The sequence below is a fragment of the Heterodontus francisci genome, chromosome 1, assembly GCF_036365525.1.
Source record: "Heterodontus francisci isolate sHetFra1 chromosome 1, sHetFra1.hap1, whole genome shotgun sequence".
NCBI classification, from domain to species: Eukaryota; Metazoa; Chordata; class Chondrichthyes; order Heterodontiformes; family Heterodontidae; genus Heterodontus; species Heterodontus francisci.
The window spans coordinates 118,659,126-118,674,992 of NC_090371.1; the positions used below are offsets into that span (position 1 = coordinate 118,659,126).

Here is a 15,867-nt window from a genome sequence, read left to right on the forward strand (position 1 = left end):
ATGATTTCCATTCTGCTGAGGTCCAAATCTTGGCCATCCTGTTCCCAGGCTGTAAGTGGGAGGGGGGTGGCGGGGGGGGGGGGGGGGGTGGGGGTGGTCAGTGAGATGAGCTCAACGTGGAGAACAGATGTTTTCCTGCTGGGAGTGGAGTGGGGATTACCATTGGCCTGCTTTCATACATCAGGTGGCTAGCCACCATGCCCTTTCAGATGCATTAACTCGATGTATTGAGTTAATTGGGTACATTTTCTTCTAAGAGTGCCTGCTGGATCCCCATTCAGTGTAGCTGCCCCTTGTTCCTCCCTTTCCAGACCATCTGCGTGGCCAGGAGGGACCTCCAGTGACAGGCCCTCCCCATGGCTGGGTCATGCTATATAAAAACAAGGAGGAAAGGTGAGTATAGTTGTGGACCAGAAGACCCAAAATTCGTAGGATCATTCTGAAAATGGTGTGGGATGACGTACCTACGACTTCACTCCTGAGCATATGATTGACTGCCCTGGAACCCCCGCAGACCCAACAGTCTATGAGCTTACCACAAGTGTCCCTCTGTGGGATGCTGAATAAGTGAATTGAGGGAAGTAGTGTGGTGATAAGCTGGAAACACCCCTTTCCACCCCATTATCATAGCAATGTGGGTCCATACCTAATACAGGTGCAGGCTGAGTTATGGCCACTGGGAAAGCCCCAGGAAATCCCAGAGCGTCACAATGGGGCTGGATAACTGAGGTAACTTGTCTCTGCCCCATTGTTCTCATCCCAAAGCCATAGGATGCCTGTAGGTGTGGTTCTCTATGTTTATAAAAAGCCTAGAAAACATCATAAGAATAATATTAAAGAAACGGTATTGTCAGGAATTGCAGATTTGCAAGGCCCAACATTCGATTTAGCCATTGATCCAGGTTTCAACACCAGCTGTCAGAAAATAATACAACCCCAGTATACAGTGATGATTTGATTTGCATCTTGAGGCAGAGGATCTGGATCACCTTTACTTTTGTTCTGACACTTGGAAAAAATGCAGGTCAATAGGGGAGATGGTAGTGTAGTGGCAATGTCGCTGAACTAGTAATCCAGAGGCCCAGGCTAATGCCCTGAGGACATGGTTTCAAATCCTACCATCGCAGTTGGTGGAATTTAAATTAAATTCATCAAGAAAAAATCTGTAATTGAAAGCTTGTCTCGGCAATGATGCCATGAAACTATCATTGATTGTCATAAAAACCCATCTGGTTCACTAATGTCCTTCAGGAAAGGAAATCTGCCATTCTTACCCAGTCTGGCCTATATGTGACTCCAGACCCACAGCAATGTGATTGACTCTTAACAGCCATCAGAAATGGCCTAGCAAGCCAGCCATTCAGTTGTGAAGGGCAATTAAGGATGGGCAATAAATGCTGGCCCCATCCCATGAAAGAATATTTTTAAAAATTCACACAATAATTCCTGGTGCCTTTTTTTACAAATATCTATGGTTCTGCAAATTATTTCTGAATTGACAAGTTTAAAGTTTAAGTTTGCTAAGGTAGTTTGATAGAATATAATTTCTAAGGACTGGCTTTCTCAATGATTCTCTGGGCCACCTATTTTAAGAAATTAATAAAATATATTTTCAATACACCTGAAGGAATCTCACAAAATGGTACTCTATTGATAGATTCCAATCCGTGTTATTATTTTTGGTTGGTTTAACTATGACTACTAGAAATGTTATGACTGCTGATTTAGTGAATTGTAAATTTTAGAAGTATGAGCCTCAGTCTCCAAGATTATAAAAGATTATTGAGGCAGGATTTTTGAAGATCTGTGTCTTGTAATTACAGTTGGTGACACTGATAGAAAAACACAATGCATTAATACAATATTCTGCTATTTTAAGAGGCATTAGCCTATTTAAAATAAATAAATGTTAAGTGTTCATCCATAACCGTAGACAATACTAATTTCAGCTTTTAGATTCCATGCTGACCAAAACTATTGATGTAGTCGTAAACTGTATCACTAGTATTGTGTTCATTGAGTGTGAGTGACCAAGAACTTGTTGGCTTATGGATATCATCTAAACTGTGATTAATGGATAGAATATATTTATTTTCAACCTTATTCACTATGGCCCTAAATTTACTCAGGGATTCCACCTGACTCCCACAACAAGTCTAGTAGGAGCCCAGAGGAATCCACTGGTAAAGAGCAGGAACCTGGTGGTACAGGGTTCCTGCTATTTCTGGGATTTTATGGTCAGTCTTGTAAGGCATAGGTTCTCCACCAAGCCCTTACACAGCTACTGGTGGCAGAGTGTTCCCACTTCACCAGCTTAGTTGAGACCCATCTTCAAACTGGAGATTGGTATACTGAGTGAGATGAGGTGTACTGGCCTTCAGACGGGACTCACCAGGGGATTCAGATGCGAGGACTGGCTTGGAAGCTGAGAAAAGATCAAAACATTTTATTTTTAGAAAAATCTGTTCAACTCGCTTTTACAGGGGACCAAAGAGCAGCTGACTGGGATCTTGGGATGACCAATGCAACAGTCCCCCCGCTAACCCAGCCCTTCCCAAATGCAGATAAGACTTGGATTTTCTAGCTGTATGGGCAGACAAGTGTCAGAGGTGCTCAGAGTGACACAGGCGCCTACTGCCTCTGTGAAGTTTAGGTACCCTCTTGCTAATCGTGAAAACTCTGGTGGGATCAGGACACAATCCGGTGCCTATGCTGTGATCATGGACTGTTGCTTTTCAGGCTCCGTATTGTACTCTTTTATTTGCTGCCCTCTATATTTATTGCTATGATATTTTATGATAATATTTTACTGCTTTTGGTATTGTAGAAGTTGTGAGTTGCATTACAGCAGGAGAAGTCATTGGTAAATTCTATTGATTGAATAATATGATTGGCTGTTGCAATCTACTGTGGCTACTGCTGAATAACCCTCAGCATTTAAAAGGAGAGTACAGAAAGGGAATTTTGTTTTAGTTCTGAAGATAAGCTACGAAAGCATTATGAGTCTTGTGTAAAATGGACAATACTTGTTGGTTGGGAGCAGTTGATAGAGTGGCTGTCATATAATTGAATCTCATAATGTTAAAACCCACAAAAATGCAACTTGAATGATTTATGGATAGAATCTGCGATTAAATTATTTGCTTGTAGCATTTTTCAATGTTGTGGTTCACAGCTATGACTGTCATTCTTTCATGCTAAGCGATTAGACCTGGACCATTTTTTTCCAACAATTTAACCTGCTGAGTGACTGAAGAGTACAGCCACAAATAATGAGCTGTTATTTAAAATTATACTGGGTCAGTAGCAGAGGCTGCAAAGAAAGTACATAATGAAAGCTAGTATTCTTTAAGCATAGAACCATAGAAAAGTTACAGCACAGAAAGGGGCCATTCAGCCCATCATGTCTGCGCTTGCTGAAAAAACTAGCTGCCCGTTCCAATCCCACCTTACAGCACCTGGTCCATAGCCTTGCAGGTTACAGCACTTCCAGTGTAGGTCTAAGTACCTTTTAAATGAATTGAGGGTTTCTGTCTCCACCATCGATCAGGGCAGTGAATTCCAGACACCCACCACCCTCTGGGTGAAATAGCTTTTTCTTATGTCCCCTCTGATCCTTCTAGCAATCACCTTAAATCTGTGCTCCCTGGTAATTGACCCCTCCGCTAGGGGAAACAGGTTCTTCCTCTCTACTCTATCTAGGCCTCTCATAATTTTGTACACCTCAATTAAGTCACCCCCTCAGCCTCCTTTGTTCTCAGGAAAACAACCCTAACCTATCCAATTTTTCCTCATAGCTGCAATTTTCAAGCCATGGCATCATTCTTGTAAATCTCCTCTGTTCTCTCTCCAGTGCAATTATGTCCTTCCTGTAATGTAGTGACCAGAACTGTATGCAATACTCCAGCTGTGGCCTAAGCAGCGTTTTATACAGTTCCAGCATTACATCCCTGCATTTGTACTCTATACCTTGACCAATAAAGGAAAGCATTCCATATGCCTTCTTCATCACTTTATCTACCTGTCCTGCCACCTTCAGGGACCTGTAGGCATGCACTCCAAGGTCTCTCACTTCCTCTACCCTTCTCAATATCCTCCTGTTTATTGTGTATTCCCTTGCTTTGTTTGCCCTCCCCAAATGCATTACCTCACACTTCTCCGGATTGAATTCCATATGTCACTTCTCCACCCACTCAACTGAACCATTGACATCATTCTGGAGTCTACAGCTATCCTCTTCACTATCAACTACACGGCCAATTTTTGTGTCATCTGCAAATTTCTCAATCATGCCTCCCACATTTAAGTCCAAATCATTAATATATACCACAAACAGCAAAAGACACAACACTGAGCTCTGTGGAGCACCACTGTAAACCGCTTTCCATTTGCAAAAATCTCAGTCGACCATTACCCTTTGTTTCCTGTCACTGAGCCAATTTTGGGTCCAAGTTGCCACATTTCCCTGAATCCCATGGGCTTTTACTTTTCTGGCCAGTCTGCCATGTGGGACCTTGTCAAATGCCTTACTAAAATCCAGGTAGACAACATCCATTGTACTACCTTCTTCAATCCTCCTTGTTACTTCCTCAAAAAATTCAATTAATTTAGTAAGACACAACCTTCCCTTAACAAATCCATGCTGACGATCCCCCATTAATCCGTGCCTTTCTAAGTGACAATGTATACTATCTCTCAGAATTGATTCTAATAATTTGCCCACCACTGAGGTCAGACTGACCGGCTTATAATTATTTGGCCTATCCTTTGCACCCTTTTTAAACAATGGTACAATGTTCACAGACCTCCAATCCACTGGTATCTTGCCTAGATCCAGTGAGGATTTGAAAATGATCCTCAGAGCTTCTGCTATTTCCTCCCTAGCTTCCTTTAACAGGCTGGGATATGATCCATCTGGCCCTGGTGATTTATCCACTTTCAAGGACGTCAGACCCACGAGTACTTCTTCTCTCATTATGCTTATTGTATCGAATATTTCACACTCATCCTCTTTAACTACAATGTCTACATCATCTCTCTTCTTTGTGAAGACAGAGACGAAGTACTCATTAAGAACCCTGCCCACATCTTCTGCATCCACGCATAAGTTCCCTTGTACATCTCCGATAGGCCCTACCTTTTCCTTAGTTATCCTCTTGCTCTTAATGTACTGATAAAACATCTTTGGGTTTTCCTTGATTTTACCTGCCAATATTCTTTCATGCCGTCTCTTTGCTTTCCTAATTTCCTTTTTACTTCACCCCTGCACTTTCTGTACTCTAGGTTTTTTAAAGTATTAAGTTTGTTTGTGACTGTCATAAGCTTTCTTTTTCTGCTTTATCTTGTATCTTTCTAGATAACCGGGGGCTCTAGATTTGGCAGTACCACCCTTTTTCTTTGTGGGAACATGTCTACACTGTGCCTGTCAAAACTCGCTTTTGAATGCCTCCCACTGGTTTGCCACTGATTTTCCTTCAAGTAGCTGTATCCAGTTCACTTTTGTCAGATCACCTCTCAGCTTTGTAAAATTTGCCTTCCCCCAATTTAAAACTTTTATTTGTCCTTTTCCATAATAATGCTAAATCTAACTGTATTATGATCACTATCTCCAAGATGGTCACCCACTGCTACTTCATCCACTGGCCCAGCTTCATTTCCTGAGACTAAATCCAGAATTGCACCCATTCTCATTGGGCTTGTTATGTGCTGGCTAAAAAAAGTTCTCTTGAATGCAGTTCAAGAATTTTGTGCCCTCTGTGCCCTTCACACTGTTCATATCCCAGTTGATAGTAGGGTAGTTGAAATCCCCAGCTACTATTGCCCTATTATTTTTGCACTTAGTAATGTGCCTACATATTTGTTCTTCTATCTCCCTCTCACTATTTGGGGGGTCTATCGTACACTCCAATTGTGTGGCTGCCCCTTTTTTATTTCTGTGCTCAACCCATATGGCCTCATTTATTGATTAATTTAGCATATCATCCCTCCTCACAGCTGTAATTAATTCTTTAACCAATAATACTATACACCCTCCTTTTTATGCCCCTTTCTACCTTGCCTGAAAACTGTGTATCCAGGAATGTTGAGCTGCCATTTTGCCGCTCTTTAAGCCAAGTTTCCGTGATAGCAATGATATCATGTTGTCATGTGTCTATCTTGCCCTCAGCTCAATTGGCTCGATTTACTATACTCTTCTTCTTCTTCTTTGGCCTCCTTGTCTCGGGAGACAGTAGGTAAGCGCCTGCAGGTGGTCAGTGGTTTGTGGAGCAGCACCTGGAGTGGCTATAAAGGCCAATACTAGAGTGACAGACTCTTCCACAGGTGCTGCAGATAAAATTGGTTGTCAGGGCTGTTTCGCAGTTGGCTCTCCCATTGCTCTTCTGTCTTTTTTCCTGCCAACTGCTAAGTCTCTTCGACTCGCCACACTTTAGCCCCGCCTTTATGGCTGCCCACCAGCTCTGGCGATCGCTGGCAACTGACTCCCACGACTTGTGATCAATGTCACAGGACTTCATGTCGCATTTGCAGACATCTTTAAAGCGGAGACATGGAAGGCCGGTGGGTCTGATACCAGTGGCGAGCTCGCTGTACAATGTGTCCTTGGGGATCCTGCCATCTTCCATGCGGCTCACATGGCCAAGCCATCGCAAGCGCCGCTGACTCAGTAGGGTGTATTAGCTGGGGATGTTGGCCGCCTCGAGGACTTCTGTGTTGGAGATACGGTCCTACCACCTGATGCCAAGGATTCTCCAGAGGCAGCGAAGATGGAATGAATTGAGACGTCGCTCTTGGCTGACATACGTTGTCCAGGCCTCGCTGCCGTAGAGCAAGGTACCAAGGACACAGGCTTGATACACGAGGACTTTTGTGTTCCGTGTCAGTGCGCCATTTTCCTACACTCTCTGGGCCAGTCTGGACATAGCAGTGGAAGCCTTTCCCATGCGCTTGTTGATTTCTGTATCGAGAGATAGGTTACTGGTGATAGTTGAGCCTAGGTAGGTGAACTCTTGAACCACTTCCAGAGCGTGGTCGCCAATATTGATGGATGGAGCATTTCTGACGTCCTGTCCCATGATGTTCGTTTTCTTGAGGCTGATGGTTAGGCCAAATTCGTTGCAGGTAGCCGCAAACCTGTCGATGAGATTCTGCAGACACACTTCAGTATGAGATGTTAATGCAGCATCGTCAGCAAAGAGAAGTTCTTTGATGAGGACTTTCCGTACTTTGGTCTTCGCTCTTAGACGGGCAAGGTTGAACAACCTGCCACCTGATCTTGCGTGGAGGAATATTCCTTCTTCTGAAGACTTGAACGCATGTGAGAGCAGCAGGGAGAAGAAAATCCCAAACAGTGTAGGTGCGAGAACACAGCCCTGTTTCACACCACTCAGGATAGGAAAGAGGTCTGATGAGGCGCCGCTATGCTGAATTGTGCCTTTCATATTGTCATGGAATGAGGTGATGATACTGAGTAGCTTTGGTGGACATCCGATCTTTTCTAGTAGTCTGAAGAGACCACGTCTGCTGACGAGGTCAAAGGCTTTGGTGAGATCAATGAAAGCAACGTAGAGGGGCATCTGTTGTTCTCGGCATTTCTCCTGTAGCTGGCGAAGGGAGAACAGCATGTCAATGGTGAATCTCTCTGCTCGAAAGCCACACTGTGCCTCAGGGTAGACAAGCTCGGCCAGCTTCTGGAGCCTGTTTAAAGCGACACGAGCGAAGACTTTCCCCACTATGCTGAGCAGGGAGAATCCACGGTAGTTGTTGCAGTCACCGCGGTCACCTTTGTTTTTATAGAGGGTGATGATATTGGCATCGCGCATGTCCTGTGGTACTGCTCCCTTATCCCAGCACAGGCAAAGTAGTTCATAGAGTGCTGAAAGTACAGCAGGCTTAGCACTCTTAATTATTTCAGGAGTAACGCCGTCCTTCCCAGGGGCTTTTCCGCTGGCTAGAGAATCAATGGCATTACTGAGTTCCGATTTTGTTGGCTGTACGTCCAGCTCATCCATGACTGGCAGAGGCTGGGCTGCATTGAGGGTGGTCTCAGTGACAACATTCTCCCTGGAGTACAGTTCCAGGTAGTGCTCAATCCAGCGGTCCATTTGCTTGCGTTGGTCAGTGATTGTGTCCCTGATTTAGATTTGAGGGGGGCGATCTTCTTGATGGTTGGCCCAAAAGCTCTCTTAATGCCATCATACATTCTTCTGATGTTTCCGGTGTCTGAGGCCAGCTGAATATGATGGCATAGGTGTTGCCAGTAGTCATTTGCGCAGCGCCTGGCTGTTTTAAGTGCTACGGATGTTAACTCGCTGGGAGCTTTCTTGTAGTTCAGCAGTGCAATGCGCTTAGCGACTATGACAGGTTCCAGCTCTTCAAAGTGAGATTGAAACCAGTCTGCATTCCTCTTCGCACGTTTGCCATAGGTGGTCAAAACTGACTCATAGATGGCGTCTCTGATGTGGGCCCACTTGGTCTCTGCATCCCCTGCAGGAGTGTTTTGAAGGGCTTTTTCAAGTGAATTTCAAAATTTTTGTAACAGCTGTGGATAAGAAATCCTGCTTGTGTTGATGTGTGGGTGGCCCTTCTGCTTGGAGTGATGCAGCTTCTTTGGTTTGAGTCAAACCTTGCTGCACACCAGGGAGTGGTCGGTGTCGCAGTCTGCACTGTGGAAGCTGCGTGTGGTTTGAACGCTGTTTATAGAGGCTCGCCTTGTGACGATGAGGTCCAGCTGGTGCCAACGACGTGATCTTGGGTGCCTCCAAGAAACCTGGTGACAGGGTTTATTGTGAAAGAACGAGTTGGTGATGCAGAGGTTATGATAGGTACACAACTCAAGCAGTCTCTGTCCATTCTCATTCATCCTTCCAATGCCATAGTGCCCAAGGCAGAAGGGCCATGAGTCATGGTCGGCCCCAACCCTGGCATTAAAGTCCCCCAGCAGGAACAGATGTTCGGTATTGGGGATGCTACTAATGATATTATGGAGTTCCTCGTAGAACTGGTCTTTAGCTTCAGGTGGGGAGCAGAGTGTTGGAGCATAGATGCTGAGTAGGTGTACTGGACCAGAGGCGGTTAACAGTCGGATGGACAGTATGCGTTCTGAGCCATTTGAAGGTGGCTCTATCATGCTGAGCAAAGAGTTTCTGATGGCGAAGCCCACTCCATGCTGTCTTGGTTCTTCAGGATCCCTACCCTGCCAGTAGAAGGTGTAGTCTTGCTCTCTTAAAGTTCCGCTCGCAGGGAGGCGTGTCTCCTGAAGTGCTGCAATGTCCACATTGAGTCTACTGAGCTCGTTGTTAATGATGGCGGTCTTCCGAGAATCGTTGATTTGTGTAAGGTCTTCCGACAGGCCAGGACACATAGTTCTGACGTTCCAGCTTGCAAAACGAAGGGCTGGTACCTTCTTTCCTTTTTTTATCGTGTTGTTTGGTGTGGTGTTGCAGTCCGCTTTTCGGGCAACGACCCTGAGCTCCAAGCACCCATTGAAGCAGGCGGACTGTGGTGTGACAGAACCTTATTGACCGGGGGCTGCCCGGTTTGAGGCGGGCAGTAGCCGTCCAGTGAGGTACGATGACCTCTCCCACTGACAAAGGCAACCTGTGGCGCCCAATCTCCACGCCAGTTGAGCTGGACTTATAACCCGTAACTGCTGCCTTCCGTGTTGTTTCGGTCGCTGTGAGGCAACTACGGAGTGACCTGTCCATGGCGCATGCCTGGGCGAATGTATGGGGGTTGTGAGTTGCCCAAGTGTCAAAACCCCCCTCTCGGCCTTTCTGGTGGGGTCCAAAGGAGTGCAGAGCATGACGTTTGGCACCGGTATGGCTGCAGGAACTGCCGGAAACATGCCAAAGGTGACACATGACCGCCTACGGGGTTCCGCTCCGAATTTTCTGTTAGGGTTTACTCCCTTAGCCTTGGACTCTCCCGAGATGCCCACAAGGCGGTGGGGTTGTTAGGGCCCCTGCTCAGGCATCGGTGGATGCCGGTGGGAGAAGGGGGTGCGAGGGGGAGCTGGGAAGGGGGCTGCAGGGGAGTAGGGGGGGTGCAGGGGAAGGGGGTACGGGGGGAAGATGGTGCGAGGGGGGAGCTGGGAAGGGGTTGAGGGGGGGAGGGGTGGGGGAAGAGGGTACGAGGGGGGAGCTGGGAGGGGAGAGCGGGTGGGTGGGGGGGAGGGGGTGCAGGTAATAAAACATTTCATCAGTTCCCACCATCCCAGAAGACCTCGCTGTGCCTGGTGTGTTGGTTGCTGTTGTGTTTAACAGGATTCCTCATAAGGATTACTAATGGAGATGACAAAGGGGAATGGTTCATAACCCAGCACAAAACCACTGCCGCACATCAATTGTCATCAGCCTGGGAGAATGTTACCAGTGGAGTCCCACAGGGGTCTGCTTTGCAACCTGTTTCATATCTTCATAAAAACTTTACAGCTAGGAGTCACAGCTCATCCGCGTCCTCCGGGAGGTGGGGACAGCCTCGGGCGCCAGTATCAGCAGAAATTCGCCGACATTGCGTTGCAGATGCGCTACTCCTTGCATTTAAATAAATACCTTTTAACACTGCCAAATTCCTGTAGTGTACACTTTTTAACCTTTGCTTCTTCTGTGTTTCAGAATCACTCGCTAATTTTCTGCCTCCTGTTCCCTGCTCTGAATTTGTCCTTTTAGAAATTGCCCTCATGTTCTCATCCCTCTGCCAATCTAGTTGAAACCATCCCCGATAGCACTAGCAAACCTTCTTGCAAGGATATTTCTCCTGGTCCTGTTCAGGTGTAGACCATTTGCTTGTACAGGTCCCACCTTCCCCAGAACTGGTCCCAATGCCCCAGAAATCTAAAGCCCTCCTACCTGCACCATCTCTCCAGCCACACATTCTTCTGGTGTATTCTCCTATTTCTATACTCACTGATACGTGGCCTTGGGAGTAATCTGAAAATTGCTACCTTTGAGGTCCTGCTTGCTAATCTCGTTCCTAACTCCTTAAACTCAGCCTGCAGGACCTCATTCCTTTTTCTACCTATATCGCTGGTACCAATGTGGACCACGATCTTGGGCTGTTCAGCCTCGCCCTCCAGAATGCTCTGTAGCCGCTCAGTGATATCCATGACCCTTGCACCAGGGAAGCAACATACCATCTTGGAATCACGTCTGCAACCACAGAAATGTCTTTCTATTCCCCTAACTATAGAATCCCCTATCACTATTGCTCTCCTGTCTTTTCTCCTCCCTTCCTGCACAGCTGAGCCACCCATGCTGTGGTCATGATGCTCGCCGCATCCTCCAGAGGAACCCAGTCTCCCATTGGTACTCAGAACTGAATACCGGTTGTAAAATGGAATGCCCTCCAGGGACTCCTGCACTACCTGCCTTGTACATCTTGTCTGTCTGGCAGCCACCCAGTCCCTCTCTGCTTGCACTCTCTTAAGCTGCTGGGTGAACACCTCCTGAAACGTGCTATCTACGTATTTCTGATCCTCGCGAATGCACCTCAGTGACACCTGCTCCTCGAGTTCCAAGATTCAGCACTCATGTTTTTGCATTTGATGGCACGTTCTGCACATGTAGTTGTCCAGGACATGGGTAGGGTCCTGAAGTCCGCACATGGCACAGGATGTGCATTCGACGGGTGTGAGCAACCCTGCCATGTCTCCAATTATTTATTTACTGCACTAAAATTGGAAATTAAATAAACACAAAATTGTTATCAATAGAACGAACAAATGAGTAATTACCTACCGACGACTGGTATTTTAGCTTCTACTTAGTAGATAGACTTAAATGTTCCAGAGAAAATATAAGTCAGCAGAAAAAATAAAATAAGAAAGTAAGAAAATACCCACCAGATACTCACCGACTAGCTTCCTGTGACTCGCTGCGCTCTCTCCCCTCTCACGCTGTTTTAGCTCTGAAGTTTCACCAAGCCAATCACCTTCCTGCTTCCCTGCAATGTTACACCTCGATTTTTCTTTCCAAACGCTAGCAGACTGGTGGCAGCAGCAGCTAGCCCCGCTCCTCTCTTATTGATTTCCGGTGAACTCTCCCGCTGTCTCTTTTTCAATTAAATTAAATTGTTTTTTCTTAATTAATTTATGGTTCCCCTCTTTACCGAACTCCCTCACTTACCAAACACCCTTCTTCATACTCAGTGCAGACAAGCAGCACTCAGAGACCCCTGAATATATACTGCCTGAAATCTAGCTTTGCTAAAGGTCAGAAACCAGTTTAAGCTAGCTACTTAATTAACAAGCTACAGCTACACTGAGAGCTTGTATATCCATGTTTAAAATGGTAAGAAACTTAACTTGCCTGACATAAACAGTAATTGTAGTTAATTGCTAAATTTAAACAAAAAAAAACTAACGAGATTAACCCTTACAATGCTATCACTTACCAAACTCCCATATCCTGCATCCCAAAGACCTCCCTAATATCGACCATCTTTGCCTGTGCCTCAATCTATCCATCTCTGAAACCCTCACATATGCCCTTGTCACCTCCGAACTCAACATACCTAAAATTTTGGTTGGGCTCAAGGGCAGAGAATGGACAGATATCTTGCCTATAACCTTAATTTGGAATGCAACTGGAATACTGTCCTTTTTATTTAGCTCCAGTCATTTTCTGTTTCGGAGATGGAGGGTGCTGGGTGGATCTTTTGCCAATCCCGCCTACATCAAGGGAGCATGTCTGTGGGAACTTTTGGGTTACCATGGGAATTCTATCCAGTAAACCTTGATAAGGCCTTAGCTGATGTGAGTCTAGAAGGCTTGAAATCTTTACCAAGCCAAGGTAACAAATCCTGGAGCATTGATTATCTTAAGCAGATGCCATATTGGCTCCACTGGGAGCTGAGGAAGTGAATAAATCCCTTTCCCTTTGCATCCTTCCTGGATCTGTCCCACCCTTGGAAAAGCCTAGAGCTGCTTCAATTTTCCAGGCCTCTTCAAATCAGAATCTTACAGTTTTGAAGGAGGCCATTTGGCCCATTATGCCTATGTCAGCTCTTTGAAAAAGCTATCCAATTAGTCCAAATCCCTTCCTTGTTCCCTACAGCCCTATAAATGTTTCCTTTTGGCTCATTCTTGCAGGTGCCAGTGACCCACACAGACCATAGAGTTCACTCTGTCCATATGATTTGGAATGGGGTCTGTGTGACTGTGTCTGGGTAGCAGGCAGTCTTCACTGAATTCGGAGCGCAATTCCAGGAATTTCAACTAAATGAACATTGTTAGAGCTTTCTTTGAAAGCCATGCAAAATTCAATGTATTTTAATGAGAGATGCCTTGTAGGTAGGATAGTTTCTGTAGCTTCTCAGTTAATCTTCTTTTCCCTAATTCTAATAAAGGAGAAATAAAACTATAGAAAAGCAAACTTAATGTTAACCTGCAATCTAGCAAAGCTAAACACTGAAAAATAATATATTTCAACAAATAACAAGATACCTTAGAACACATACCCAGTTAGAGAGGAGGAATAAGAGATAACAATGTAGACAGCTTCAAATCTCAGACTGTTCCTCCCTCCCTTAGTTTGCAGTAACAAGATACTTGTGACCATTAGTCATTTTGCACCTGCAGCAAGTTAGTCTAAAAGCAGTTTAATTTCATGGAACAACTGTTCCGGCCAAAAATGTAGTCCTTTAACCCTTTCAAGCCTAGTCTCTCTAATCAACCTCCTAACCTTATATTCTTACAATAAACCTTTGATTTTAATGGGGGTCTAGACCAAGGCCCAGGCCTAGACTGCTAGTTGCTGCTGAGCAGACCTGTATTCCAGCCTCAGCCTGGGGGAGTTCAGGGCCGAGGAAACCTTGACTGTGGGTATTTCATCCCCCGGCCCTGCCCCATTTAACAGCATGATAGAATCATAGAAAATAGGAGCAGGAGTAGGCCATTCAGCCCTTCGGGCCTGCTCTGCTATTCAAAAAAGATCATGATTCACGTTTTGGGTAGACGGAAGTATTGTCCCGTTCAAACACCATCAGAAACTTATCGCCTGGGCCGGAAGTCAGAAAATTCAGATCCTACCCGATTTCCCTAAGGGAACACTCTTGGACAACCTACACAGGGATTGTGCTGCAGGCTCCTGGTAAATTCAGGTCTGCAAGCTTTATCAGAGACTAATGTTTAATGAGGGTTCTGTCAGCAAAACCTGGGTGAAAATTGAAATCTATCTGACTTGAAGCAAGAAATAATTTGAATTCATTTGGCAGAAGGGATAGGAGGAGGCATTGTTCTAAAGTGTTTGCAAGGAAAGAAAGACCTGGGGGTTCCTGTGCATAGATCTTTGAAGGTGGCAAGGCATACTGAGAGAGTAGTTAGCAAAGCATATGGCATCTTGGGGTTCATAAATAGATCTATTGAGTAAAAAAGCAGGGAAGTTAAGCTGAACCTTTATAAAGTTTTGTTTAGGCCACAACTAGAGTATTGCATCGAGTTCTGGTCAGCACACTTCAGGAAGGATGTGAGGGTCCCTGAGAGAGTATAGAGGAGATTTTACCAGAATAGTTTCAGGGATGAGGAACTTTAGCTTCAAGGTTAGGTTGGAGAAGCTGCAATTGTTCTCGTTGGAGCAACTCACTGCCTACGAGGGTGGTGGAAGTGGAGACGATGAACAATTTCAAAAGGAAATTGGACAGGCACTTGAGTGAAATAAACTTGCAAGACTTCGGGGATAGAGCAGGGCAGTGGGACTGACTGGATTACTCTACAGCGAGCTGACATGGACCAAATGGCCTCTTTCTGTGCATTATTGACTCTATGACTTATCGTCAGTTCTAGAATATGACTTGTATTTCATTACAGAGCCCTAAAGATAATATACGCCACTGTAAAACTACATATATCTTACTTGAATTTTGTCAGTTGTTCTATACTAAGACTTCCCTGTAAACCAGCATGAATTACATTGATCAAAATGTTCATGTTCTTTAATTGAATTATTTAATAAACATCAGCATGTATCCAGTCCACATTAATGGACCCTTACCAGCATAGCAGAACATACTCTAAATCGTGAGTGAGGTTTCTCTTTTTATTTCTTTCCTTCAGATATTTTTAAATGCAAAAACAATCCGATTGGGAAACATCCCCCAGGGCTCCACCTCTTCATCCTCAGCCAGTTCTTCGAACCTACGTCAGACTGTCTACGAAGTGTGCGTGTGTCCCAATGGCAAACTCTTTTTGTCTCCAGCAGCGGTGGGTTCTACCTGCCAGTCAAACAGCAATGTCTGTTTGCGGATTTAAATCTGTGGATGCTGTTGCGATTCTACCACCGTAAAAGCCTTTTCGGTACAGTCCCTTGGCATCTGTTTTGACTCTCCTGGTGCATCAGGAACCACAATGATGTTATAAAGCCTCTGCTGTCGCACAGCAGGAGGACATGTCTACCTTTCGAATGGGAATGGACCTGTCGGTGTATAAACTGTCAAGTGACGAGATATGCCAGTACCAGGACAACCTGGATACCAACATTTTCCAGAAAGGGGGAGAAATACAAAGGTGCCTTTGCTAACCTAAGTAAAGCACATAGTTTTTTTTTATTGTTAGCAGGACCTGGTTATGAAAGAATTGAATATTTAATACCACAAATACGATAGTAAATCATTTCTCAGAACTTTAGTTCCCTTTTCAACATCTAAATGGACTTTGGTTTTACCGTATAGTACCAAATGGGAGTTCAAGAAGTTCCTTAGTGGTTCTGATTGAACATTTAAATATAATGTGGTATTTGCATGTCATTCATTTGGAAAGGAATGGACCAATTGTTCATTCTTGTCTCTTTTTTTTCAATGTGAAAAGAAATCATGACAGCTGTAACTTCCCAGAACCTTTCATAGCATTGATGGTGAAGCCATGCTTTTGTGTTA

At 45.0% G+C, this 15,867-nt stretch overlaps 1 protein-coding gene across 1 annotated transcript in view; it reads left to right on the top strand.

Moving 5' to 3' along the window:
* The window catches only part of LOC137371861 (zeta-sarcoglycan), a 580,156-nt gene extending 564,912 nt beyond the window's left edge, over nucleotides 1–15,244 (top strand). Inside the window, exon 7 of the mRNA XM_068034825.1 lies at nucleotides 15,050–15,244. Coding sequence (XP_067890926.1) covers nucleotides 15,050–15,244 — 195 coding nt within the window. The remainder of the gene's footprint in view (nucleotides 1–15,049) is intronic.
* Nucleotides 15,245–15,867: the final 623 nt, after the last annotated feature.